The sequence below is a fragment of the Ornithorhynchus anatinus genome, chromosome 1 (assembly GCF_004115215.2).
Source record: "Ornithorhynchus anatinus isolate Pmale09 chromosome 1, mOrnAna1.pri.v4, whole genome shotgun sequence".
NCBI classification, from domain to species: Eukaryota; Metazoa; Chordata; class Mammalia; order Monotremata; family Ornithorhynchidae; genus Ornithorhynchus; species Ornithorhynchus anatinus.
Window position 1 is genome coordinate 68,396,748 of NC_041728.1, and position 26,518 is coordinate 68,423,265.

Here is a 26,518-nt window from a genome sequence, read left to right on the forward strand (position 1 = left end):
ACCGCTTAACAAATGCCAGCATTATCATTCTCTGGGCCTCAGTTCCCTCATCTGTAAAATGGGGATGAAGACCAGGAGCCCCACGTGGGATTGGCCCATAGCAACCACTTAACAAATACCAGCATTATCATTCTCTGGGCCTCAGTTCCCTCATCTCTAAAACGGGGATGAACACTATGATGAAGATGAGACTACTAAAATGAACATGTCCCGGACAACGGGACGATCTGCACCCCCACTAGGGTTTGGAACAGTGTTTGGCACAGAGTAGGCGCGCTTGGCAGAGAGCATCATGATGATTCCCCTTGGCTCCCATGGAGTTGGCGCCCCAGGGCCTCGCCCGGGAGGCCCAGCCACAGGCAGGGCTGAGTCGGGGGGACTAACAGGGGCTATGGCGGGGCCGTGCCGCCGCTCTCCCTTCTCCTTCTTTGATTGCCTTGATTCTATTTAGTTGCCATTGTTTTTACGAGATGTTCTTCCCCTCGACTCTATTTATTGCCATTGTTCTTGTCTGTCCGTCTCCCCCGATTAGACTGTAAGCCCGTCAAAGGGCAGGGACTGTCTCTCTCTGTGGCCGACTGTTCATTCCAAGCGCTTAGTCCAGTGCTCTGCCCATAGTAAGCGCTCAATAGATACTACTGAATGAATGAAGGAATGAAGCGAAGCGCGATGAGCGCATTTAAATGAGCGGGAAGGGCGGTTAACCGCCGCCGCCCTCTCCCCTCGCCTCACAGGACCGGCCGAGCCCCGTCGGCGCATGCGCGCCGCCCCCGACGCCATGTGCGGGGGGCTCCGGGCGGGAAGCGCGACGTGGGCGCGGGGAATGGGGAGGGGAGGGGCCTGACGAGCAGCCCGGACGACCAATGGGAAGCCAGGACGCCGGGCGGCTCCGCCAATGGGAGCGGGAGGGAGGCGGGCCCGCTCCCGGCTGAGGGGGATGAGGGAAGACCGGAAGTGCCCCTCCCTGAGGAGCGTCCCTGAGGAGACGAAGGCGGTTGACGGCGCGGCGGGGACCGTTGTCGGCGGCCATTAGGGGAGCGGCCTCGACGGAGGCTCCGCCCTCCCTCTCTCTCTCTTCTTCGCTCTCCCTCGCGTGCGGCTTCCCGGGACAACGCGTTGGGCCGGCGGCGGCCGGGGTGGTGGTGGTGGTGGTGGTCGTCGTCGTCGTCTTCTCCGCCGCCGCCATGTCGTCCCTGTCGTCCTCCCCGGGCGACCCCTACGACGAGCGGGAGTACGAGAGCCAGGCCAAGCGCCTCAAGACGGAGGAGGGCGAGATCGACTTCTCGGCCGAGGAGGGCGACGGCCGCCGGGACCAGGCCGGACGGGCCGATGGCGGCGGCGGCGGCAGGACCTTCCCTCCGTCGGTAATCCCTCCCCTGCCTCCCCTTCTTGCCCCCCCGCGCACACGACGGGACGAAGCCCTTTGTTCTCGCCCCTTATCCCTTTTTTTGGGAGGGGGGGGCTGTATCTCCGACGAGCTCATCAGGATCGCCCCGTGCCCCCGTTATGCCTTCAATCCCTTTACGATGTGCAGCGCTTGGAAGGGACAGCTGGGCAACAGAGAGACCGTCCCTGCCCATTTCAGTGTTTGCTGACGATGTGCCCAGCGCTGGCATACAAAGAAGGTGTCCCCCCCCCCCCATTATAGTATTTCTTAAGCGCTGACGATGTGCCAAGCACTGTTCGAAGCGTTGACCTAGGCCCCCCCCCCCCATTATAACATTTACTAAGCGCTGACGATGTGCGAATTGCTGGTTTAGACAGGTTCTTCCCCCCCCCCCATTATAACATTTATTAATTGCTGATGATGTGCTAAGCACTGTTCGAAGCGCTGGCATTGAAGGTTGCCCTCCCTCCCCCCCGTTATAATATTTCCTAAGCGCTGACGATGTGCGAAGCGCTGGCATAGACAGGTTCCGCCCCCCCCATTATAACATTTATTAAGCGCTGATGATGTGCCAAGCACTGTTATAGACAGGTTCCCTCCCCATTATAACATTTATTAAGCGCTGACGATGTGCTAAGCACTGTTAGAAGCGCTGGCATAGGTTCTCCCCCCCCCCCCATTATAACATTTCCTAAGCGCTGACGATGTGCCAAGCACTGTTTGAAGCGCTGGCATAGACAGGTTCCCTCCCCCCATTATAGCATTTCCTAAGCGCTGACGATGTGCTAAGCACTGTTGGAAGCGCTGGCCTTGAAGATTGCCCACTTCTCCCCCCGTTACAATATTTCCTAAGCGCTGACGATGTGCCAAGCACTGTTCGAAGCGCTACTATAGAAAGAAGGTTGCCCCCCCTCTCCCCCCATTATAATATTTCGTAAGCGCTGACGATGTGCCAAGCATTGGTCGAAGCGCTGGCATAGACAGAAGGTTGCCCCCCCCATTATAACATTTCCTAAGCGCTGACGATGTGCCAAGCACTGTTGGAAGCGCTGATAAAGAAGATTGGCCCCCCCCCCCCATAGTGTTTCCTAAGCGCCTACGATGTGCCAGTGGAAGGGCCGGCTTAGACGGAAGGTTTCCCCCCCCCCCCCATTATGGTATTTCCTAAGCACTTACGATGTGCTAAGCCCTGCTGGAAACGCTGGCAAAAATAGAAGGTTGCCCCCCCCCCCCATTATGGTATTTCCTAAGCGCTGACGATGTGCCAAACGCTGTTAGAAGCACTGGCATAGACAGAAGCCCCCCCCCTCCCATTATAGTATTTCCTAAGGATTTACGATGTGCTAAGCCCTGCTGGAAACGCTGGCACAGACAGAAGGTTGCCCCCCCCCCAATTGTAGTATTTCCTAAGCGCTAAGGATGTTGGAAGCGCTGACATAAGCTTGCTCCCCCCCCCCCCCCCCCCCCCCCCGTTATAGTATTTCCTAAGCGCTGACGATGTGCCAAGCACTGCGCGAAAACGCCTCCCTAGACAGAAGGTTGCGCCTCCCCCCTCCCCCCCCCCCAGCCCCCATCCTAGATGGGTTCTTATCCCAGCTCCGCCGCTTGTCTGCTGGGTGACTTTGGGCGAGTCACTTCACCTCTCTGGGCCTCAATGCCCCCATCTGGAAAACGGGGGTGAAGCCCGTGAGCCCCACGGGGGACCACCTCCTGATCACTTTGGACCCCCCCCCCTCCAGCGCTTAGAACAGGGCTTGGCACATCGTGAGCGCTTAGCAAATGCCAACGTTATTATTATTTATTGTTATTACATTATTATTATGATTTATTCAGCGCCGACGATGTGCCAAGCACAGTCGGAAGCGCGGGACCGACCGAAGGTGGCCCCACGTGGGGCCCACCGTGTTCATCCCCCTTTTACAGAGGAGGTGACGGAGGAGAGGAGGGACCCGGCCCGGGTCACCCAGAAGATGGGGGTGGGCCAGGCCGCCCCGCCCCCGGGGGACCCCGACGATTTCCATGTGGGAGATAATGGGGGTCACGACGCCCCACCCTTGGGCCGAGGCCGGACACTCCCGCCTTCCCTCCCAACCCCCTCCCTCCCCAAGACTCTGTGGGAAACCCTCCACCCCAGCCCCAAAGCTAGGATCACGCTGGACGAGATGGGACATTCATTCAGTAGTATTTAGTGAGCGCTTACTGTGTGCAGAGCACTGTACTGAGCGCTTGGAATGGACACATCGGCATCTCCTGCCGCAGGCATAACGGCCTCGGCCGAGCGGGAAAGCTCTGCCTGTACTCATTCATTCAGTCAGTAGTGTTTATCGGGCGCTTCCTATGTGCGGAGCACTGGACTAAGCGCTTGGAATGGATACTTGGGCCACAGAGACCATCCCCTGCCCAACGAGGGGCGCACACAGGCTGAACGGGGGAGACAGCAAAGCGAAACACAACGAAAAAACCAGGCAACATGAAGATAAATAGAATCAAGGGGATGTGCACCTCATTCAAATAAATAGGGTAATAAATAAGATATACAAACGAACACCGTGCTGAGGCGGAGGAGCAGAGGGAAAAGGGGGGGGCTCAGTCTGGGAAGGCCTCTTGGAGGAGGTGAGCTCTCAGTAGGGCTTGGAAGAGGGGAAGAGAGCTTGTTCGGTAATCAAACCTGGCCATAGCAAGACAAACACTGTCGGATCACGCGTCTTGTGTGCGGTTAGGTTTTTTCTTTCTTCTTGTTCCTCAGCCATTGGGAGAAAAAGCAAGGGGGGGGGGGTGGTAAAAATAGGAGTCAAAACGAATTCGAAAAAAAACCACCCAAAAAACCAAACCCTTCCCCGGATCAAGAGGTATAATTACTCGGAAGTATTGTTTGGACTGGTTTTGATGGGTAAGACTAAGACATTTAAAAAAAGAAAAGACTTTTGACACTGTCCTGCCATTTCAGGTCGGACGTTCGTGGCGTAAAAAGGGCGACAAAGAGCTAACCTTTCTCGTTAGTTACCCTTTGAATTAAATTTAGCCTCCGTCTTTGACGGTTACCCTTTCCCCTTTCTAAAAAAAAATATATATATATGTATTAAAGGCTTTTGAGGTATTGGTAGGTTTATAAGGGAAATACAGTTCAGAAAGGCCAATCGAGGTGACATACGATATTGTAGTTGTTAGAAAAGTATATATAGTTAGCATTTAGCCGTTTAAGGTCCCCCTTCTCCTCTGTAAAACTGTACGGCCTTTAGCACTAAGTGGTGACTTTGTACTCTGTAGCCTTTTGAATTAACTGCAGAAATCTGATTAAACCAGATGGAATAAGTGGAATCTGATACGTTTCTCCTTTGAGATAATTTCATGCAAAAGCTAGCTTCTTGTCAGTGTACTTGATTTTGGCAGCAAATACTCTGTGGGTTTTTTTTGTGTGTGTGTGTGTGTGTGTGCGTGCGCGGGGGAGTTGGGGGGAGGGTTGGGTATGCTTTCGCCAAAAGTCTAGCTTGAGATGGACGCTGCAACCGACTGACACATTTTACTGAAAGAGGCAGGGAAAGCACTGTTATCGTCTGGTACAATTTCTCTCGGAGCATCGAAAACGTTAAATTCAGCGAAATGAACATCCTTCCTTCTGTGTATTTTGAAGTGTGGAAAAGAAAGAAGAGGTCACTTTAAAAGATAGACGTGCAACTAATCACTTTCCCCAGGGCTTGAAAAAACAAATGGGGAGAGGAATAAGCGTGGCTCGGGGGGGTCAGAGTGAGGGACTAGGTTCTAATCTGGTACAGTGCTCTGCACAGAGTAACTGCCCAGTGAATAGGATTAAAGTGATCGAATTGATTACCGTTGATTGATAATCCCACCTCTGCTGCTTGTCTCGCGGCCTTGGGTAAGTCATTTAACTGCCCGTGCCTCAGTTTCCTCATCTGTAAGATGGGGATTCAATACGTGTCGACCCGTCCCCCCTCCCCCCCAGCCCAGACTGTGAACCCCATATGATTATCTTACATCTACCCCAGCGCTTAGCCCGGAGCGAGCCCTTAACAAATGCTGTTATTATTAGGGCTAAAATACAGATTTGATGTATTTTCTACTTGAGTTTCTATTTTGGGAGGAAATAGGTTAGAGATCGTTTACCTAGACAAGCACACTTAAAAAATGCTTGTGAAGTTGTTGGAAGAATCGTTGAATAATATAAAACCTAAACCATAGTTCCGTATACCTTTTTGTATAGTAAACATTTCCCTGTTGCTTCGTTAAAATCACAGTTATGAAAGTACCTTATGAAATCATGGAACTGTTGGGTGAGAACCAACTGTCGGCAGTTATTTTTCTGGAACCATTGGTTTTTCAGTACAATAGAGAAACTCCGTCTGCCCCTACTCGTGCTCTTTTTTAATCTCTCTGTTATCTGCCAAGGGGTGGAGATAGGTCGGATACCTACTATCCCTGCCCCACACGGGTGTTCGGTTGTAAACAATTATGGGTATGTATCCTGTGGGACGGTAACGGTAAAATGGAGGATTGCATAATTTAGTAAACAGGAAAGTGATGCTTAACGAGAATTTCTGTTTTCTGGCTTTGTTTTAAGCCTAGCGCTGTTCTTTTCCTGAGATGGTCTCCTTTATTTAAAGAGGGACCAAAGTTTACTGCCTGCCACTTGGATGGCCTCAACAGACCGCCATGCAAATGTTGGCTCCCAAATTTGAATTAATGATAAAGTTTCCGAGTTTGCTGAAGCAGCAAGAATTGCAAACACATGTGGGTGTGATGAGGGCTTCCGGTATGAGAGGCATGATATGCTTCAATTATGTGATGAATCTGCTGGCACCTAATTTAAAAGCGTGTGGTCTGGCTTCGCTCGGCTGCTCTTCTCTGTGCCACAGAAGCATTTGTGTACAGGGGTAGGATGGGCATAATCTCTGTGGGCCCAGGCCAGTCTCTCTCTGGGAACTGTTCGCATAGAGTTTGAAATACTGGAGGAAACATGTGGCTCATTAGAACTCCGCTTCTCTTTGTATCGTCTTGGCTCACCTTCAGCCGGGAACCGAGAGAGATTATTTTAAATTCTCAAGGTAGAAATATCCTTTGAAGTTGTTTACAGAAAAACATTAGGAGGCCTAAAGACCAAAAACGCATAGGCTGTTAAAAAGGCTAGAATGCTGAAAAGTAGATTGTGGAGATTTGTGTCTTGTTCACTTTCCAGTTACTCACCTGCTTCACTCTTGTGAGTAAACAGTGTTCTAAAATTTACCGCAATTGACCTTGAAGAGCATATTTAGAGTAAATTTCCATATCCTGCTTGCTTTGTATGAAAGCATTTGAGGAGAAGCAGTTCAGATAAACATGTGAATGTCCCAGTGTGACAGATTCATCTCGAAGAGGTTGGGGAATTTTTTGAAAAAGATGTTGAATTTGTTAGTTTGGGGACTATCGCGGAGCGCTGTTGAGAGACAAAGTACATGCTTCTCTCTTCCTTCTAAACTCCTGCTCTTATAAAAATTTAAATTATTTGGTAATGTTACTAAAAACTTGTTTAAATGTACCTAATGTATCTTTTCTGGCAGACTCTGCCAGTTCCCACTAAAGCAGAACCAGTTCCCACTAAAGCAGAATTTTCAAATATAGGGATATGTGGTACCGAACTCGACACTGCTTCCGCTTACTCTGTATATCTCTGGAGAGGGTAGACCGGACAGAATATGTAAAATTGCCCCGTCATCAGGAGTGCCGAAAATGTGCCTGCCCAAGTGGACAGGCAAGCCATTGGGGGTTCTGTGGGATGTTGGGGGCATCACACGGTTTTGCAGTTGAAGTTCAGAGACTTGGAGAGAGGGCAAGGGGGTGAATACGTGTAGTGCAGCACTTCCTAACCGTTTCTGGATCCGTGCGTCTAAGAACAGACAAGCTCCATTCTAGTCTTGGCTGAGCTGCTGAAATAAGGCTCCCCTTGTCTTTACACCTGGGTCTGAGAGAGCCTACTGCATGGCTTTGAATTTTAGGATGTTAATGTATTGCCTTTTTTTTTTTTAATTGTATTCAGCCTTTTTAAAAATTTCAAACGATGATTTCACCACTCGTCAGTGTCTTTGGTGTACCTAGTGGCAGTAGGGGGAAAATGGTTCAAGACTACCAGATGTATATAAAATCATCCATTTTGTCAGCTTACTGTGTTTGCCCGCTTTTTATAAATAGCAGCCAGAGTAGGGATTATTTTTGGTGAGGTGGTTTCTGAGTAAAACCATTTAATCCTACTGCCATTCTTTATGTACTTTTGAAGGAGTATTTTAGTCACCAGAATTCAACTCGCTGGGTGGCTTGAACAGTGATGTAATTATGATTATTAATAATATTCCTTCCTTGGGTAAAATAAGATTTGGCCCTCTGTGGTTCCTAAGTCGTATTAAGCAGTGATGAGGTAGTCTGAAGAAGTGGTAAAGTTAAAAATAGATTATATCATAGGTTTTCTGTACATTTGAAGGCTCCTTTGTATTATTACATATGTGGTTTCTGAAGAGTTGCTTGTTAAAATGGTACCGATTGCCCCAAAGCATAAAATGGATTGTAAGAGGCTATTTTATAAGCCCTCCCTTAAAATCATAACAGTAATGAAATTAATATTAGAACTGAAGTGGCAAGATTGCCATTTTTGCTGATGGGTGTGTGGATGTTGTTCTTGGACTGAAAATTGAGTTTTGAAGAGGGGTGTCTCTCAACCATCCAGAGTTTTGTAAGATCTACCTGAAATTCACTCATTCATTAATCATGTTTATTGAGTGCTTACTGTGTGCCGAGCACTGTGCTGAGCGCTTGGAAAGTACAGTTCGGCAACAGAGAGACATAATCCCTACCCCACAACGGGCTCACAGTCTAGAAGGGGGAAATCTTTATACTAAGAGGGTTATGTCTTAGTAATCCTGAGTTTTGTGAGATCTACCTGAAATCCTTGTAATAATAATAATAATATTGGTATTTAAGCACTTGCTATGTGCCAAGCAAATGACTTTGTGTGCTCCAGCTGTATTTGCTTGAAGCTGAAGTGTTGCCGATTAAGCTAGCTTTATTATTTTACTAGAGTGAAATTTATCATATTTTCTTAACATTTTCTTAAAATTCAAAGTTTGTCATGGATAGAAAAACGGTTGGGAAATGTCTCAAATGTATATACCAAACTGTTGAAGTAGATACCATCCCATTTATTTTCAGGGATACCTGGCGTGGGAAAAGTGTTAGCTTAGGCCAACACTTCTTTTTACTATATTTATGCAACCTATCCTACTTTTTTTTTCCTCACATTTTGAGCACTCAGTAATAAGTCAAGATCTGTGAAACGTTCCCAAAGATTTCAATTACGTCGTGGTATTTAAGTGCTGGGTTAGATACAATAAGAGCAGTTTGGACAAAGTCTCTGTCCCACATGGGGCTCCCAGTCTTAAAAGGGAAGAAGAAACCCGTATTTTATCCCCCTATAATTACATCATTATTACAGATGAGGTAATTGAGGCCCAGTGAAGCGACTTGACCAAGTTCACAGAGGAGGCAAATGGAGAAGTCAGGATTGGAACCTAGGGTCGTCTGACTCCCAGGCCTGTGCTCTCCACTGGGTCACACAAACAAACCCTGTTTGTGTCCCCCAGCTGCCTTCCCTAGACTGTAAGCTTGTTGTAGGCAAGGAACGTGTCTACCCACTCTGTTAGAGTGTACTCTCCCAACTGCTTAATACAGTGCTCTTTGTGCAGCAAGCACTCAATAAATTTGATTCTCTAATCATCCATCTACCCCCTTATCTTTCTATCCTTAACCTCCCCACTTCCTCTGTCGTCTCAGTTTCCTCCATGTTCTCCCCTTTTGTTCATCCCTCTGCTTTACCTACGGTCCATCTACCCGCTCCTTCCCCAGCGGCCACAGCCTTACGGCAAAACGTTTTTGGCAACAGAGCAGATGTGGCATGCCCATCTATTTCTCGGGTAGTGGCTTCGCCATTTTGGATAAAGGCTACTTGTGCTGCCCAGATCCTTTCAGCAAAGGGAAGGAGCGTGGCCTGATGAAAGGAGTCAGAGGTCCTGGGTTCAAATGCCGGCTTCGCCACTTAACTGCCGTGTGACCTTTCACTTCCCTTCCGTGCCTCAGTTCCCTCATTTGCGAAATCGGTATTCAGTGCCTGTCCTCCCTCCTACTGTGAGCCCCATGTGGGACCGGATTATCCTGTTTTTGCCTCAGCATTTAATACAGTGCTTGGCACCTAGTAAGGGCTTAATAAATACCACAATTATGGTTATTCCCCGCTTCCTGTTGTCGCTAATATTTTGGCTGCTGTTGTGGCCGTGGGGAAGGAAATAGAGAGCAAAGGCTTTGTCAAGAAGACAGGACAGTGGAGAGGTTAAGAATGGAAAGTTAGAGGGACAGACCCCCAGGTATTAACAGAGGAGATAGGGCAAACAGGAAGAAGGACAACACAAAATTCAGAGCCTCCCAGAATCAGTTTCCTTTCCTGTTATCTTCACTGTCCCTGTGTGTGTTTGTGTATTTTAAAATCCATAATGTTAATGATCCTTGACTCAGGCTTGGGGAGTGAGAACTAAAGGATTAAAGGATTTACCTCTGCTTTTTCACCATATCCCTTCAGCTACTCCATAGAGCTATGTTTGCCTGGCTGGCATCAAAGATGGTCTTGGGCAAAGGCGTTCACTCTCCACCCGCTGTTTCCCCACAGGGTTGTTACCATCGTTCTGGCAGTGATCTTTATTCTCGGGCTCAGCACCAGCTGCTCCTGCCCAGTTTATTGACCAGAGACTGTTATCTAAGTGGTTAGGGGTGAGCTTGATTACTTCTATAGTGCAAAAATCCAGAAAGTAGTGTCACTTTAAAAAAAAAAAAAAGGAAAAATGATTATTAAAATATTTTAATTTTAAATCCTTAAGCTTCACGCATTGTCGTCCTGGAAATATGCTTCAAATTTCACATTTCATGGAGCTCTAAATTTGCAGGACTGTGTGCCGAAGACAGTCTATCAATTAATCAATGGTATTTGAGTGCTTACTCTGTGCAGAGCCCTGTAAGCTCTTGGGAAAGCACAATACAAAAGAGTAGGTACTCATCTTGTGAATATTATGAGTAGTTCATTGCACTCACAGTTAGGAATGTTCCCAGGCAGAATCTTTCATCTGTTCTGTCTAGTAAGCTTTTTACTAATATGCGTTTAGGTAGGTAGATCTTTCTTAGAATGGTACAGGAAATACCTTTACATTTAAATGAGCGGAGATGAGCCTGCAGAAGCTCTTCGGCTGAAAGGAAGAAAGAAAGGGCTTCTGCAGCCACTTGGCTTTATCTAGTCCCTCTTAAAAATGGTGCAGAGCGCTTCCTTTTTAAGTGTTAAAAACTGTTGTTTTTATTAAAGCGGATCCTATCCGGGGCAAAGTATTCGAACTTTCTAGCGTTCTCCGTCTTCGGTTAAGTACTGAAGAGAGGTGATGGGTGTATTGGTCCTTTAAAGTCCCCTCCTGTTGGGAAGCTTCAGTTGGGATTTTGGACCATTTTAAACTTCTGAACTCAAGGGTCATTTTTTAGAGTAGAAGTTTAAGGAATTAGAACGGGTTTGCTGATCTTAGGCTCTGCCACTGAACTGTGTGACTTTGAGTAACTTCTCTGTGCCTGTTACCTCATCTGTAAAATGGGGAAGAGGACTGTGAGCCCCTTGTGGGACGACCTGATTACCTTGTATCTACCTCAGTGCTTGAAACGTGCTTGGCACCTCATAAGCGCTTAGTAATATTATTATTATTGTTATTATGATGCTAACCCTCCATGAGTTGCCTCACTAAGAATCTCAGCCTCTTTCTGCAAGCTACCATTTCTGGAAACTAGCTTCCATGGTGGACATTTTGAAATGCAAGTAGTGGGAAGTCTGGATTAGCCGAAGGGGAGAGATCAGAGGAGCAGAGATAGAGGTTTACAGTGAGTGAGACATATGTATGTGTGTAGAGGAAGCCTTTCTCTAGGTAGGATGCTGCTGTTTGGCAGAGAAAGAGAAAGCAGAACAGAGGTAAGGGAGTATATGGGGGTGTTAAAGTTTAAGATCATTTATACTGTGGAAAAAGAAACAACTATTGTACAAGTCGCTGCGTGAACAGAACAATGTCCCTTGGAATTTGACTTTTCCATTCTGAATCGGATACTTTTAGGCAACTGTCTTAAATGAATTGTCTTCTTGATTCTGGAGTAATGTTATATAAAGGACTTTAACTTCTCAGTCCTGTTTAAATGTAACATTAGTTCTGTGATCTTTCTTAAAAGGAAATAATTTTAAAAGCTGTCCTCAGAATGCTGCTGTCCAAAGAATGGTCACAAGAGATCATAACAAAGAGAAGCCAGTTTGCTAAGTCTCTCAGATGAGGTTGTCCGTAGGAAAGCAACATTTTAGAAGAACAAAATCCGAGAAGAGAAACTTTGTGCAGGTGCAGGGGAGAGAGAAATCTAAGCTTAGATTTAGTTGCTAGTTTGTTTAGGGAGTTGGGAGCTCAGAAAATAAGAACATGGGTATTCTCTCCCTGATCTCGGTGTTACCCTCAAAATCTTCTTGTAGAAAGGTGACCTTGGTGGGGTAGAACTTTTGGTTAACACCCCTTTCTTTTAAAATGCATTTCCAGCAGAAGCTATTGTGAGAATTGAATGGAAGCAGCTTTTTTTGTGAGCAGGGAATGTGTCTGTTATATGGTTATGTTGTAATCTCCCAAGCGGCTAGTACAGTGCTCTGCATACTGTTCACACTCAATAAATATGATTTGATTGATTGAGCAGCTCCTCTCTCTAACTTGCCAATCCAAATCCAAGAGACTTGACACTTTTGAGCAAGGATTATAATCAATCAATGGAGAGGCAGCATAGCCTAGTGGAAAGAACATGGGCCGGGAGTCAGAGGACCTGGGTTCTAATCCCATTTCTGCCACTTGTCTTCTGTGTGACCTTGGGAAAGTCACTGTACTTCTCCGGTGGACGGTCAACCACCGGAGGTTCTTGAGGAGTAGGGAAACATGAACTGGATTTTTTTGGGTTTCCCCCCCCCCCCCAGAAAAATGATCTGGCAGCAGAGTGAATTATAGACTGGAGTTTAGGCATGATAGGATATGTGCTTGAATCAGCATAGTGACAGTTTGGAGAGGAAAGGGCAGATTTTAGCAGCGTTGTGAAGGTTTATTCTACAGGCTCTGGTGAAAAGTTGAATGTGGGTTAGGTGAGAGAGATGTTGATAACGCCAGCGTTATGGGCTTTTGAAACAGGGAAGAAAGTGTTGCTGTCGACAGTGATGGGAGGACGGGATTTGAGTAGGAAGATGAGTTCTGTTTTGGACAGGTGAAGTTTAAGGTGTCTGTTGAGAATCCAAGCAGAGTTGTACTGAAGGCGAGAGGAAATGCGAGACTGCGGAAGAGGAGGAAGATAAGGGCTGGAGATGGAGATTTGGGAATCATCTGCATAGAGCTGGTTTTTGAAGCCTTGGGAGTGAATGAGTTGGTGTAGATGGAAAATAAGAAGGGGCCCCAGAACTGAGCCTGGAGAAAATCCCAGAGTTACAGGGTAGGAAGCAGACTAGGAGCCCTTGCTAACTGGAATAGACATAATAAGCAAGCTGACCTGGTTGTGGAAAATCAATCAATGCTCTTTATTGAGTGTTCACTGTGTGCAGAGCACTGTACTAATTACTTGGGAGAATACAGTATGAGAGAGTTGGTAGACATATTCCCTGCCCACAGCAAGCTTACAGTCTAGAGGGGGAAGAAATCCAGTGGGATTTCAGAAGAGCTGTGAAGAAGGGGAGTGCCATGCTCAGGAGTTTCAGGCAGCAGGAGAGGTTTGAGCAAGTGGTCAGAAGTTAGAGAGTGTAAAGTGTAAAGTCACTGAGAAAAGGCAGTAGATCATATAAAGATTTTTGAGACCTGGGACGATGTGTTCAAAGTGACATTTTAGAACAGTGATCCTGGTAGATGAATGAAATGGGTCCTGGAATGGAAAGAGCCTGATTGAGGAGTCTAGTTGGGTTTTGATGAGCACCTGCACCAGACTGATGCCATTCGGGTGGAGGGGATCCAGAAATAATGTGGAATAAGAACCAGCAGAATAAATGTGACAGTTAATAGAGAACAAGGAGCCGAATGTTATAAAGGTGGTGTGCTTCTGGGATAGAGAGGGTGATGGTGGTGCCGGTGGGTTGGTGTAAAGCGAGAAGGGCAGTGTATACCCAAAGCGAAGGCTTCAGAGACAGCCACAGTTAGGGAGAGGCAGAGGAAGGAAGAACCAGGGAAAGAGAATGTGTGAACCAGAGGCATTATACTGTGCTTGATACACAGTAAATGCTCAGTAAATACCATTGATTGGGAGAGGAGGGAGGTTAGGTAGGAGGGAGAGCTGATTCCTTTAGACTGTAAACTTGTTGTGGGCAGGGAACATGCTTACCAAATCTGTTATACTTTCCCAAGTGCTTAGTACAGTGCTCTGGACCCAGTAAGCACTTAATACCATTGACTGATGTAGTTTTTTCCGGCTTGTGATTTGAAAGAAAGCAAAAGAAGTATGAAATAATTGACGTGGCTAGTTGTGGTATCTGCAGTAATTTTTCTAGATTCCGACACCAACAGAAGTAGTCTGAATCCACCCGGTTCCTTGGAAGCGAACTTAATTTCAGATAGACGTACTGATTTCTTCTCTTTTGGGGAAGTGAAATTTGGTTAAATTGGAGTCTGACTCAACATTAGTGTATTTTTTTTTTTAAAAAAAAGTGTTCCATGCAGAGCTTTTTGTGTAATTGAAATTTACATAAGTCTGAAAATTAAAACCCCTAAGTAACCGAAAATCATTTTCTCTTGTTAGGAGTCTGGTGGAAGTCATCACAAAGTTTCAGTTTCTCCGGTCGTCCACGTCCGAGGACTCTGCGAATCAGTTGTGGAAGCTGACCTTGTGGAGGCTCTTGAAAAATTTGGAACGATATGGTAGGTACAGTAGTCAAATCATGAAAATTTGAAAACTAGAGCAAAAAGTTCGCTGGTCAGCAGAGCAGGTTGGAAGTTTATTTGTGACTTTAGCTTTTTTCCAGAGTGGAGACTTTTCAACTAAGGTGTTCAGATCATCCTGTGAGCCTTTCAAACAAAGGATCGTAGGCGTTCCTGCCACACTACTCCTTCCTGGGTTCTCGAACCAGGCAAGAACTCTGGGGAGCCCAGCAGGAGGAAGCAGGAACAATCGGAATGGGTGTCCTGTGTGTGTTGGGGAAGCTGGGGAGAGGGTCTTCCAGGTGAAGCCCCAGCCTGTCATAGCTTGATAATAGTAATAATGATGATAGTGGTATTTGTTAAGTACGTACTAAATGCTGGGGTAAGTACATGATGATATGATCAGGCATGGTCCCTGTCCCACATAGGGCTCACAGTCTAAGAGAGGAGAACATATTACAGATGAGGAAACTGAGGCACAGAGAAGTTAAATGATTTGCTCAAGGTTATACAATTTCTAAAGAAAATCTAAAAACATGCCTTGTGGTTTCCAGTGCTCCTGCTCTCCAGACATATCCCTTTAAACTTCTGGATTGTGTCAGTGTCTTTTCTGTTGCAAACTCAGTTGTATTGGACTCTCCCAAGCTTTTAGAACAGTGCACTGTACATAGTAGACACTCAATAATATGATTAATTGGAGGATGAAGATAGAGTGGTTAAAAGTAGGAATTGTGTGCCTGTAATTTTATATACACACACACACATATACATATATATATATATTTTTAAATAGAGTGATTTAAGTAGTAATCGTATTAAGCTCTTATCGTGTGCAAAGCACTGTATTAAGTGCTGGGAGAGAATGCACAGGTGGGAACGAGACATGGTCCCTGTCCTTGGGGTGGGGGCTCATTATTTGAGCAGCAGCAGTAGAGACCAGCCTGAAGCAGGGTGGCTGCAGGGAAGAATTTCAGGACTAGGAAAAGTTTGCGGGGCAACTGGGTGTCCAGGAGGCATCTTTCAGTTTGATGGGAGATGCTACAACAGTAATAATAATAGTGTTATTTAAGCACTTACTGTGTGCCAGGCACTGTACTAAGTGCTGGGAGGGATACAGAGAAATTAGGTTGGACACAGTCTCTGTCCTGCACAGGGTTCACAGTCTCAATCCCCATTTTACTGATGAGGTAACTGAGGCTCAGAGAAGTGAAGTGGCTTGCTCAAGGCCACACAGCGGACAGGTGGCGGAGTCGAGATTAAAACCATGACCTTCTGACTCCCGGGCCTGGCCTCTATCCACTGTGCCATGCTGCTCCTGTATGTATGGTTAGCTGCTGATCGGAAGGCAGACTGCAAAATGGGCCGATGGTTAAAGGGAATTGAGGATAGGATTAGTTGTAGGAGTATAGGAATATTAAAGTTAATGTCTCTTGGTAGATTGATACCTGGGTGAAGTCCTGAGGACAGGAACAATCTTGGAAAACACAACCTAGGTCTACGTCATCCCGGGTTTGAGGCAGCTGAAATTTGGGTTAGTTGAGTAGCTACCTTTGGCAAAATGAAATTGAAGGGTCTTTGGGATGGGGCTTTAAAATCAACCTGAGACACTGCTCAGTTCCTGAACCAGCCTAGTTTCTCGGGTTCCCCTAGAATGGGATCGGCTTGGGGCTTTCTCCACTTTGAACCTGGCCAACTAGAACGGGAGCTCAAGGTTCATTTTTTTATCTGGGCTTTCCATGGACTCTGAAATGGAGGCCAGAGTCAAAGAATAGGCTGTCAGAATTTTTTTCAAGATTGGGTAAGGCTCTTTAGCCATTCAACTTCTCCTTGTTTGGATGAGTGAAGGGCTGGTGAACGGCAGGAGAGTTTGAGCCACAGTCATAACGTAAGAAAATGAACGGGGTATCCCGTAGGTGAACAGGGCCAATTTTCTTGAAGATTTCTCCACATGGTAATGGGGGATAGAACTGGATTATTTCTTTTGTTCTTGAAGACTTGGATTTACAAAATCCAAGACCACCTTTAAAAGTGAAAATTAAAGGCGGTTGAGTGGAAATTCCAAAACTCAAACCTCACTACCAAAACCCTGTGTCAGTTGGTAACCAATCTCTGAATTGATGTTGGAGAAATGGATCCAACTGTCAGTAGCAGACTGTGTTAGGGCCTTTTGACATTTCTTTTTATTGGTATTATTTCAAATTTTGGGACATTGGTTACTGCCACAAAAGTGGGTGGAAATTGGTGGGGAAATCTGGAGGTCGGGAATGGAACCAAATATCTTCTCATCAGCAATTTCAGTTGTGGAGAGATTTCAAAAAAAAAATACGTCTTGAATCCTGGGATATAGGTAGAAGGAAGGTTCAGGGAATTTCCCTTAACTTCATTTTTGGCTCAGAAATAGGTTCCTCTTAGGTTTCTGACCCATATGAAAGAGAAACCTATTTCAAATACCAAAGCATTTGCTGAATTTGATTTATTATCCCCTACCTCCCTGCACTTAACTGAATTTCAATATTTTTTTTTTTTGTAAAATCCAGGGTTTAGATGCACCAAAAACAAAGGGATGTAAATAAGGCATTTTTGGACTGTGAGATAGAAAGGCATCTGATTTGATCATCTACCACAGCACTTAGCACAGTGCTTGGGTTTTGTTAGCACTTAATGAATGCCATAAGTATCATGGTATTTGGAGAGTTTATAAGCATGAATGAAGAGCTTTTTACAACTTTTGATTCCAGGTCAACATTTATTTATTTTTTTTCCACAGTCTCTAGAAATATTTCTCAAACTGTTTTTGTTCAAGACAGTTTTGTAGCATCCACAGCATTTTATTTTCTTTAAATTCTCCTTCCTTAGTTCCCCAAAGCAAATCAATGATAGCGCTTGCCTGTACTGGCCACTTAGCCTGTTTTACTGCTGAGCTTTTGGTGAGGACCCTGAACTGACTCTTGATTCTTTTGTCCATAAAGCTAAAGAGTTCTTCCTAAGAAACTGTCCGTTAAGCCACCTGAAGTGGTGGGCCGAGGAAGTCGTTTGGCAGCAGCATTTTGCCCTGACATTATCCCCGCTTGGAGCTTTCACTCACGTATTCTGTCAGGCAGTGTGCCTCAAATTGCCATTTTAGAAAATACTTTTTTACTAAAACTGAGCATAGGTTTTCATTAAAACACTGCTGCTATATACCTTGAGTGGTAAGAGTCTCCTTTTTTTGGTATATTGAAGACAGTTTACCCTAATAATGCCTAGGTCATGGGTTTGATCTGCAGGAGCCACTAAGTTTTTGAGAATCAGCATGGCTTGATGGATTGAGCGTGGGCTTGGGAGTTGGAGGACCTGGGTTTTAATCACGTGTCCGCTACTTGATCTGCCTAGGTCACAGAGCAGGCACATAATTTGGGCCTGAGGATTGATTTGATACCTATTCTGTCTCCTACTTAGACTGTGAGTCCTCTGTGGGACAGGAACTGGGTCTGATCACATTATCGTGAGTGTTTGGCACATAGAAAGTGCTTAACGAATATCACAATTATGTACTGTGCTAGTAGTATTTTTCCAGCAGTTCTAATTTAGTTCCAGGATTCACCAGGTATGCTGTGAAGCTCCAGGTGGGAAACATTATTCTGTAAAATGTGCTAACACTTGAAATTTTCTGAGCCTCAGCTTCATTGAGAGTCCTAATTTCAAGTTTCGGTTTGAACATATTGTTTATTATTATAACTGCTATTTGATCATGCCAAACATACTTGAATCAGTGAGTTCTCAAACTGCTTTTGTTCAAGACAATTTTGTGGGTTTTAGCTCTAGACTGTAAGCTCAGTATGGGCAGGGAACGAGTCTGCTAATTCTATTGTATTGTACTCTCCCAAGTCCTTAGTGGAGTGCTCTGTGCTAACTTTCTGAAACAACTAAATATTTTGGTGCAGGGCTGGGATTATTATCTACTTTGTTGACTAGTGTTGATTAGGGTTGATTAAAAGTTTTGGGAAGTAGCATAGCCTAATGGAAAAGGCTTGGGTTTTAATCCTGCCTCTGACAGTTGCTTGCTTTGTGACCCTGGGTAAGTTGCTTCTCTGTGCTTGAGATTCCTCCTCGCTAAAATGGGGATTCATTGCTTCCTCTCCCTTCTACTTGGACGTGAACCCCACTGTGGGACAGGAGCTTATGTTCCACTTGAATAACTTGCCTATCCCAGTGCTTGGAACAGCATTTGACACATAGTAAGTGCTTAAATACCATAAAAAATGTGAAGTGGATGGTTCAAATATTTAGCTGAAAAGAAACTTTTAAAAATTTCTCTCGTGACTAGGAACAGATAATCATTCATGAAAAATGTTTTCTTTTAGCTATGTAATGATGATGCCATTTAAACGCCAGGCTTTAGTGGAATTTGAAAACATAGATAGTGCCAAAGAATGTGTAACATTTGCTGCGGATGAGCCAGTCTATATCGCCGGTCAACAGGCGTTTTTCAACTATTCTACAAGCAAAAGGATTACCCGACCAGGAAATACTGATGATCCATCTGGTGGTAACAAAGTTCTTCTGCTATCCATCCAGAATCCTCTCTATCCAATTACAGTGGTATGTATGCCTGCAGTATTATAAAGTTAAACCAAAGTTGATTCTATTTTAGATTTTTGTCCAGTTTTATTGCTATTTAGAGATTTGGAAATTAAAATGTGAATTTTTAATTGTGGTTTCACTTGCTGTAAGCCAAGTGGCTTAGGGCAGAGCTCTTCAAAATCAGATATATGTGTGTGTATGTACGTGTAAATACATATATATATATCTACACACCCATATATTTGGCAAATTCTATTAATGCTTTATGGTCAGCCTTATTTCAAAAATGTTGGGTGGACAAACAGGTTTGTGTGTGCGAGAAAACATTTGGGCAGTAGTGGTGCATTTTTAAATACAGGAAGTTCTATTATATTTCATGTAAGTTCCCTGAGGTCGGGGGGGGTGTCTCCCAGTTCTGTTGAGTTGTACTCTCCCAAGCGCTTAGTACAGTGCTCTGCATGTAGTAGGTGCTCAATAAATTCAGTCATCCGATTGTGTTCCCATAGCATGAGGCTTTTCAAGAAAAGTGCATTCCAGTTGTCATTGATTTAGTGGAAATTAATGTGTTCGGGGTGGATGGCTCGAAGGTACCATCATGACTGGCAGATTTTTGTTACATTTTCTATTAGAAAGCTTTACACCCTTGCCTATATGTAGTTTTACTGTATTAAATATTACAGAGTAGCAAAAACCAAAGTTCAGGCATTTTCTGAGTTATGTCCATCTCACAATATGGAAATTTGGAGACGCATCATACGCCAACCGTTGACCCACCCTGGAATGTGTAAGCCCTATCTGCGGAGTTACGTCCAGTGACGGCTGGTAGATCGGTTTTCTCCCCTACCGCCTCTGCTCCTGTATGGCTTCTTTCCCACTCTCCCTGGTTCAGGTAGTCTTCCTCACCCCTTCTCCTCTTGCCCCTAGTATCTCTTCTCCAATCTCACGCTCAAGCCCCGTGCCTTCACTGCTAACAGGAGTGGGGCAGGAGAATTCGTTTAATAGTATTTATTGAGCGCTTACTATGTGCAGGGCACTGTACTAAGTGCTTGGAATGTACAAATCGGCAACAAGTAGAGACAGTCCCTGCCCACTAATGGGCTTACAGTTGGAGAATGGTACTGAGATCCCAGGAAGAACCCTCTGGTGTTGCTGATGTTGGGGTCCTGCCCTGCCTCCCTTGCTCCAAGAGCAGGGGATATGTCTGTTTATTGTACTCTCCCAAAAGCTTTAGTACAGTGCTCTACGCATAGCAAGTGCTCAATAAATACAATTGACCGACTAGGGAGGAACTGGCTTGGTTTTACTTTCACTGCTCTGTTAATTTCAAAATAGCCATCACCAATGTGCTTCCATCTCCAACCTCTCAGCCAGCCCCTCCCCGATGACCTCTGACCACTGTAACTGCTCCCGAACCTCTGGTTCCCCCAGGAACTAGTTGTGTGCAGCCGGTTGACATCCCCTTGCTCCCATGTGGAGGCAGAGAGCCTCCTCTATTGGTATCTGTGACTGCCTCCAGATGAACCAGCTTCTTCCATCTCCGAGGTGCCAGGGTGGGGCCACCCTACAGGGAAGAGAGAGAGGGAGCAGGAAAGGTCCAAAATGGCCAGGCAGCAGTGAGAGACTGGTGAGGGGAGGGGCAGCCCGAGCAACAGAAACATCAGTGGGGTCATGGTGTCAGGGAGCAGCCCCAGTGAAGCCCCGGGAGAGCGGCGTATGGGAAGTTGGAGCCCCGTAACGCACCAGGGGATAGGAGATTGAGGCCAACAGAGGGACAAGACGTGGCTCAAACCCAGCCACCTCTTGCCATCTGGGGCAATGAGGCAAGGCCATCGACAGTGCAAATGAATACCACGTCATCACCCAGGCTCCAGAGAACCTTCCTTTGACATAGTAGTAGAATGAGTGTCCTTTTAGTAAGGTTAACTGTATTGGGTGCTTGGACAGCATGGAATAAAGAAGTGACACTGCCTCCCAATTGGGTCAGAGCAGCAGAGGGGCCGGTGATGCCCCCTGAGGCCGCTCAGCAGCCATTCAGCTTGAGCAAGGGAAGTGGTGTCAGGTACCACTTCCTGACATGACCGTGACACTCTTCTCACTAGAGTTAGTGCCTGGGCCTTCTGCACCTTCAGCTGTTACGCTGGGTGGTGGATGGGAGCATCACTAGAGTACAGGGTTTGGGCTCTCCTCCTCCCACAAGAGAGATTAAAGCTTTAGCAGCCTTCAGTCATATATAAGAGATTACAGAGGTGTCAGGAAGTTGGAGCGGATACCGTTTCCTCTGCATATAATGAGTCCAGCAGCCTGGGAGGTTATTCATGGGGGAAACAGGACTGTGGGTCCTGCTCTCGTGGGTCAACCTTCCTTCCTCTCTCCCCGGCCCCTAGTTCCCTGGGTATGAATCGTAACTACCTTAAACTTGGGAAGCAGCTGGCAATGTATATCTAATTCTCATTACTGGATGTACTATATGTCTGATTTTTTTTTAAAAAAAGCACACACACACACACGAAACTCTTAAGATTAAGTGATTCAAAATTATACTGTGCCAAATTCACAAGATACTGAATTTGTGAACTACCGAAAATGGTAATGTGATGTAATTCAGAAGGCATGGAATTATAACACAATTATAACACAGTGGAATTGTAGTAAACTGTTGCTTAATGCACATAAAGCTGTTTTTATGGTACTTATGTACTTACTGTGCGTCAAAAACTGTTCGAAGTGCTGGGGTAGGTAGAAGTTAATTAAATTGAACACAGTCCCTGTCCCATATGGAGAGCACAATGTAAGTAGGAAGGAGAACAGGAGAACTGAGGCGACGAGAAGTTAAGTGATTTGCCCAAGGTTTCACAGCAAGCCTTTGGCAGTCAGGCTTAGAACCCAGGTCTTCTCATTCCCAGGCCCACGCTTTTTCTGTTAGACCACGCTCCTTCCCTTCCTTGTCCTTTCCCTCTGCCACTGCTCGGTAACATCCACCTCTGCAATTTTTAGTCTACCTCCGTGTTCTCTGTAGTCTGTGACTGCAAGAGAGCTTAGGAATGTCAGGATTTTATTTTTGACTTGGGTTGTGATTGAGAAGATTTCATTTAGCCCAGTGCAGGGTCAAAACTGAGACCTAGGCAGCCCCTTGCCTCATCGTACCTCTGGATAAAATCACGGGCTAAAAAGAAAACCCTTTCCACTTAGCTCAAATCTCATTTCTAATTCTGAAATTGGGTATGAAGACTTTCCTCTTGTGGCCCACTCAAGGATTGGGTATTTCCTGCACCCTGCAGCTTCTGACAAGTAGGTTTAAAAACCAAATGAGTGAAAATTTGTCAAGACATCAAAATGCCCTCTGAATTTTCAGTTTAGAGGGTATTCACTTATTACTGGATCTCATCTCCGTTTTCACTATTAAATGACATTATAGCTCCGTGGAATCTAAGAACTTCCAAGACACCTCCAGAGATCCTGTAGCCCAAAGTTGTAGTAGCAGCATTGAGCACTTACCGTTTGCAAAAGCTCTGTACTAGGCGGTGGGAATTGGTTATGATCCTTGGCCCTCGGTTGAGTTGGAGGAGGTTCACAATATGAAAATAGGGAGAGGGAACTGGTGACACACAAGGGGAGATGAAACAAAACACCGACAGTACAAAAACAAAGATCAGTTTGGTATTGTGGCTAGAGGAGCAGACTTTCAAGCCCCATGCAGCTCGTGTCCAGTCACAACACGGTCATAGGCTTCCCAAAGTTTTGTGGCGGTGGCGTGCTCCACTCTCTCCTTTGGGTAGGAGAATGACAAAATCACACAGGCCCATCGATTCCACGGGCATGGGAATCTCTTGGTGACCTGTTTCAGTTCCATATCAGTCTTCGATAGCCCTTGGGAGAGTAGAATAGAAGTAAGGAGATATGATCCCTGCTCTCAAGGAGCAGACAATTTAGCGTGGGGGATTGGCATAAAATAAATTGCAAATGGGGAAACCCCCGAGTATGAGGATGAATGAGAGAGGGGGGAGTGACTAAGTGCCGTGGAAGTTCCAGGCAGGATGCTGGTGAGAGAGACAAGGGTAAGGCACAAGTAGGGGAATGTTAGAGGAGTGAAGTTTGTGAGTTAGGTTGTAGTGGGAGAGGAGCCAGGATGGGTAGTGGGGAGATGGAATTCCTTAAAGCTGATGGTGAAGAGTTTCTATTTGGTGCAGGGATGGATGGATGGGTAAAAACTGAAGGGGTATGAGGAGTGGGGAGATGTGGAATATCACAAGAGCCTTGACCACCATGATAGCAATTCGGATGTAGAGGAAGAGGTGGTTTCAGGAGGTGTCGTGAGGATCCAGTCAAAAGGATCTGGTCAACTCTTCCCTGTTTATAATATAAACTGGTGTTCTCTTTGGACACGGGGAAAACTGATCAGCATCCTTCCAGTAAAATCTCTTCACACACTTGAGTGCATTAATTAAGGGACACCTTAAACTTTTTTAAGATTCCGAATTAGGCATCCACTCATCTTCACAGGAATTTCAAAAAATACATTTTGGAATTGCATGAGAAGTATGTTTGTACTTAAAACTTAGACTGGAGTTTTTGCTTAGGTTAAGGTATAATTTCTAAGACCTTATAATTTTCATCCTGTAAATTTTAAGTAATTGGTTTGATTTTAGTTGACGGTGATAATTTAAACTATCAGAATAAGCATAAATTGATTTAATTGCTTAAATTTAAAGCTGTTTTTCCTATGGAAAAAAATCATCTCTTAAACTTGCCTAGATAATCAGAATGTAAAATTCAAGCTTTTTATCTTATGATAAATGCCTCTTTTTTTTTCCTACAGGATGTCTTATATACTGTGTGTAACCCTGTTGGAAAAGTACAGCGAATTGTTATATTCAAGAGAAATGGAATACAAGCTATGGTTGAATATCCTTTATTTTCCTTAACTGGAAACATGTAAATTGAGGTGGTTTCTCATGAGTCACTTTTCTATGGTAGATAGAGGATATTTCTTATTTGCAGTTCATCCTTTAACAAAGTGGAGCAACCTCACCCAAAACTCAAAAGGGCTGTTCATTAACCGAAAAATGTTCAAAGTACCTGGAAGATAATTTCTAATTTTTTGATCTTTAATACAGGTAGAATCTTAGCATTAAGAATAACTTTATCCTAAATTGTGCCTTTTCACCTTGAACAACATTTGAGTGTCTCTTGTGTGTAGAAATTTACTTAGACCCTTAGAAGTAAAAGTCCCAGTTCCTACCACTGATCTCTTCTCATCTTCAGTAGATTGCTCTGTTTCCACTGTTTCAAATAGAACAAAATTGTGTTATAATTCTAAGAAAATAATTTCATCCAAATTAAAGTGAATGCATTGGAGGGCTTATGATGCGAAACCATCCAGAATTAGGTTATCCTTTACCTTCATTTTGAACCCTCCTGGGTTTTCTTTTAAGTGTCCAGGCTTTAAGTTGTATTTGTTTAAAAAAGTGTAAATAAGTGGAAATTATTCTTTTGCATTTGTGAGGCCTGAAAGATAATCATTTTCCAGTGTTCATTTTTGAATTAAAATGAAATCAAGTGCAGAAATCCCCAAGAGGAAAGTGAACTCAAGAAAGCTGGTTTTAGAGTTCTAGCATCTTCAAATCATATGGATCCCCCTTTTAAAATTTGGGGTTAAAAGTTAATGTAGAGTCCAAAATCCTCCCTGCGTTTTTTCTGTGTAAAATGTCATTTTTCTAGTAGGGTTTTTAGGTGTGTAGCAATTATTTTTTTTTAAAGTCAGGTTAAAATCAGGTTTGAAGCTTTAATTTTTCCAAAATTTGGGGCTTTGTGTTTCTGACACTTCAAAATTTGCACAGCAAGTGTTTCTTCAGTAGCATTGCTCCTTTCTAACATTTGCAGGTGGCTAAACAAATGGTCAGCATAACTTCATGTACTGAGCAATGTTGCTTAATTTAGGATATCTGACCTTTTCAAAGCTTATTCTGAAATTTAACAATATCCAGACTTTAGATTTAGAGGTCAAGGCTGTCTGTTGGAGTGAGGAAAATGATGAAATGCACACAAGCGATAAGCTGAAACTGCCGTGGATTCTGAATGCCCAAGGAGCTTTTGCAATCAGCCAGGCAGTTGTATTTATTGAGCATTTACTTTGGTAGGGCCCTGTACTGAGCCCTTGGGAGAATAAAAACAATAGTGTAACAAACACATTCCCTGCCCGCAGGGAACTCCCTGGAAGAAAAATCTAATGCATGGAACACTGACCAAACTTTGCAAGTTATTCTATTCCAAAATACTTATTGGTCACCTTAATGAAAGCAAAGTAATGACAATTCACTGCGAGCAGCAGATTTAGCATGTTTTCTGTGGTGACTGGCAGAATTGAATTGATTAACTAAAATTCAAGGTCAGTTTTTTGTTTTTTTCAACATTTTAACATTAAGGGTTTAAAAACAAACCCAAACTGCTTTTTTTAAAAAACAAAACAAAACAAAAACCACAAAAAAACCTGATGGGGTAGTGGCGGAGGAATACATATAGGGTTTATTTGAATAAAACTTTTAAACCCCTACTGGCGGGATGTCGGGAAGAAGGGCCTTTTCTCTTTTTTGTTAAATTGATTAATGCTGGACGTGACCTGGGACCTTGGATGTTTTGTAATCCATTACGAAGGTAGGAGAGTTAGTTAAAACACTCCCTGTGTCTGCGAAGATGACTTTACTTTGGAAAGTTTGGTGCTTTCGGTGGAGAGAGGGAAATGGGTCAATAAGCGTGGAGTCTTCGTATCCATTTCCTTAACGTAACTTACGTTCGAATCAGTTCTCTGTGCCCAGAAAGCTAAAGCAGCACTCAATGGAGCAGATATATATGCCGGATGTTGCACACTAAAAATTGAATACGCAAGGGTAAAGCACCTTCCCTTTTTTTGCTCTGTGATTGCTGTGGAGGGGATATGTGTTCCGTGAACTTACCCGTTTTTTAAATCTCAACAGCCGACTCGCCTTAATGTCATTCGGAATGACAATGACAGTTGGGACTACACTAAGCCGTACTTGGGCAGACGAGGTAGGTGTTGATGTCTTCAAGATGTGCGTGCTAACAAAACTTCTGTGCAGTTAGGTTTTTGTGCAATGAAGTAGTTAATGCAAGTAAGCCAGCCGTTGGTGGTGAAGGGCTTTGTTGTTGTCCTGAGCCCGGAAAAGCTATGCCTGAACCTTAGATGCCCCCTTCTGGTGTGTACCGAGCTATTTAGTTCCGCAAGGAGCGCTCACTTGCAAGCACGCCCGCAGCTCAAGGACTTGCATTTCTCCAAGCAGCTCTCACTCTTTGGAGGAGAGGAAACTGATTCAGAATATTCCTTACAAACTACAAACTTGCACACTGCTTCTCTATGGAAAGGACGTTTTTTTCCCCAACCTGGACAAGGCATTAAGAAGGATAGAGGACTCCGGCAGGCTGACTCTACACCGCATCATGCACAACAATCGGCACCAGCAAAAAAGCCCTCTGAAAAAAAACAAACCAAAAAACCTCAGACTTGCAATTCACCTTGACTGCATACTGCATGCACCACCACCACAGGCGTTAAGAGGAGGACCCTCACAGTACTTCAGATTTGCATGGG

The 26,518-nt window shown here is 44.7% G+C and overlaps 1 protein-coding gene across 1 annotated transcript in view; it reads left to right on the forward strand.

The window, feature by feature from the left end:
- The first annotated feature begins 979 nt into the window (after positions 1-979).
- Positions 980-26,518, forward strand: part of HNRNPLL (heterogeneous nuclear ribonucleoprotein L like) — a 39,505-nt gene continuing 13,966 nt past the window's right edge. Inside the window, exons 1-6 of the mRNA XM_029056409.2 lie at positions 980-1,364; positions 14,234-14,352; positions 18,696-18,933; positions 23,732-23,817; positions 25,703-25,799; positions 25,887-25,959. Coding sequence (XP_028912242.1) covers positions 1,185-1,364; positions 14,234-14,352; positions 18,696-18,933; positions 23,732-23,817; positions 25,703-25,799; positions 25,887-25,959 — 793 coding nt within the window. The 5' untranslated portion in view covers positions 980-1,184. The remainder of the gene's footprint in view (positions 1,365-14,233; positions 14,353-18,695; positions 18,934-23,731; positions 23,818-25,702; positions 25,800-25,886; positions 25,960-26,518) is intronic.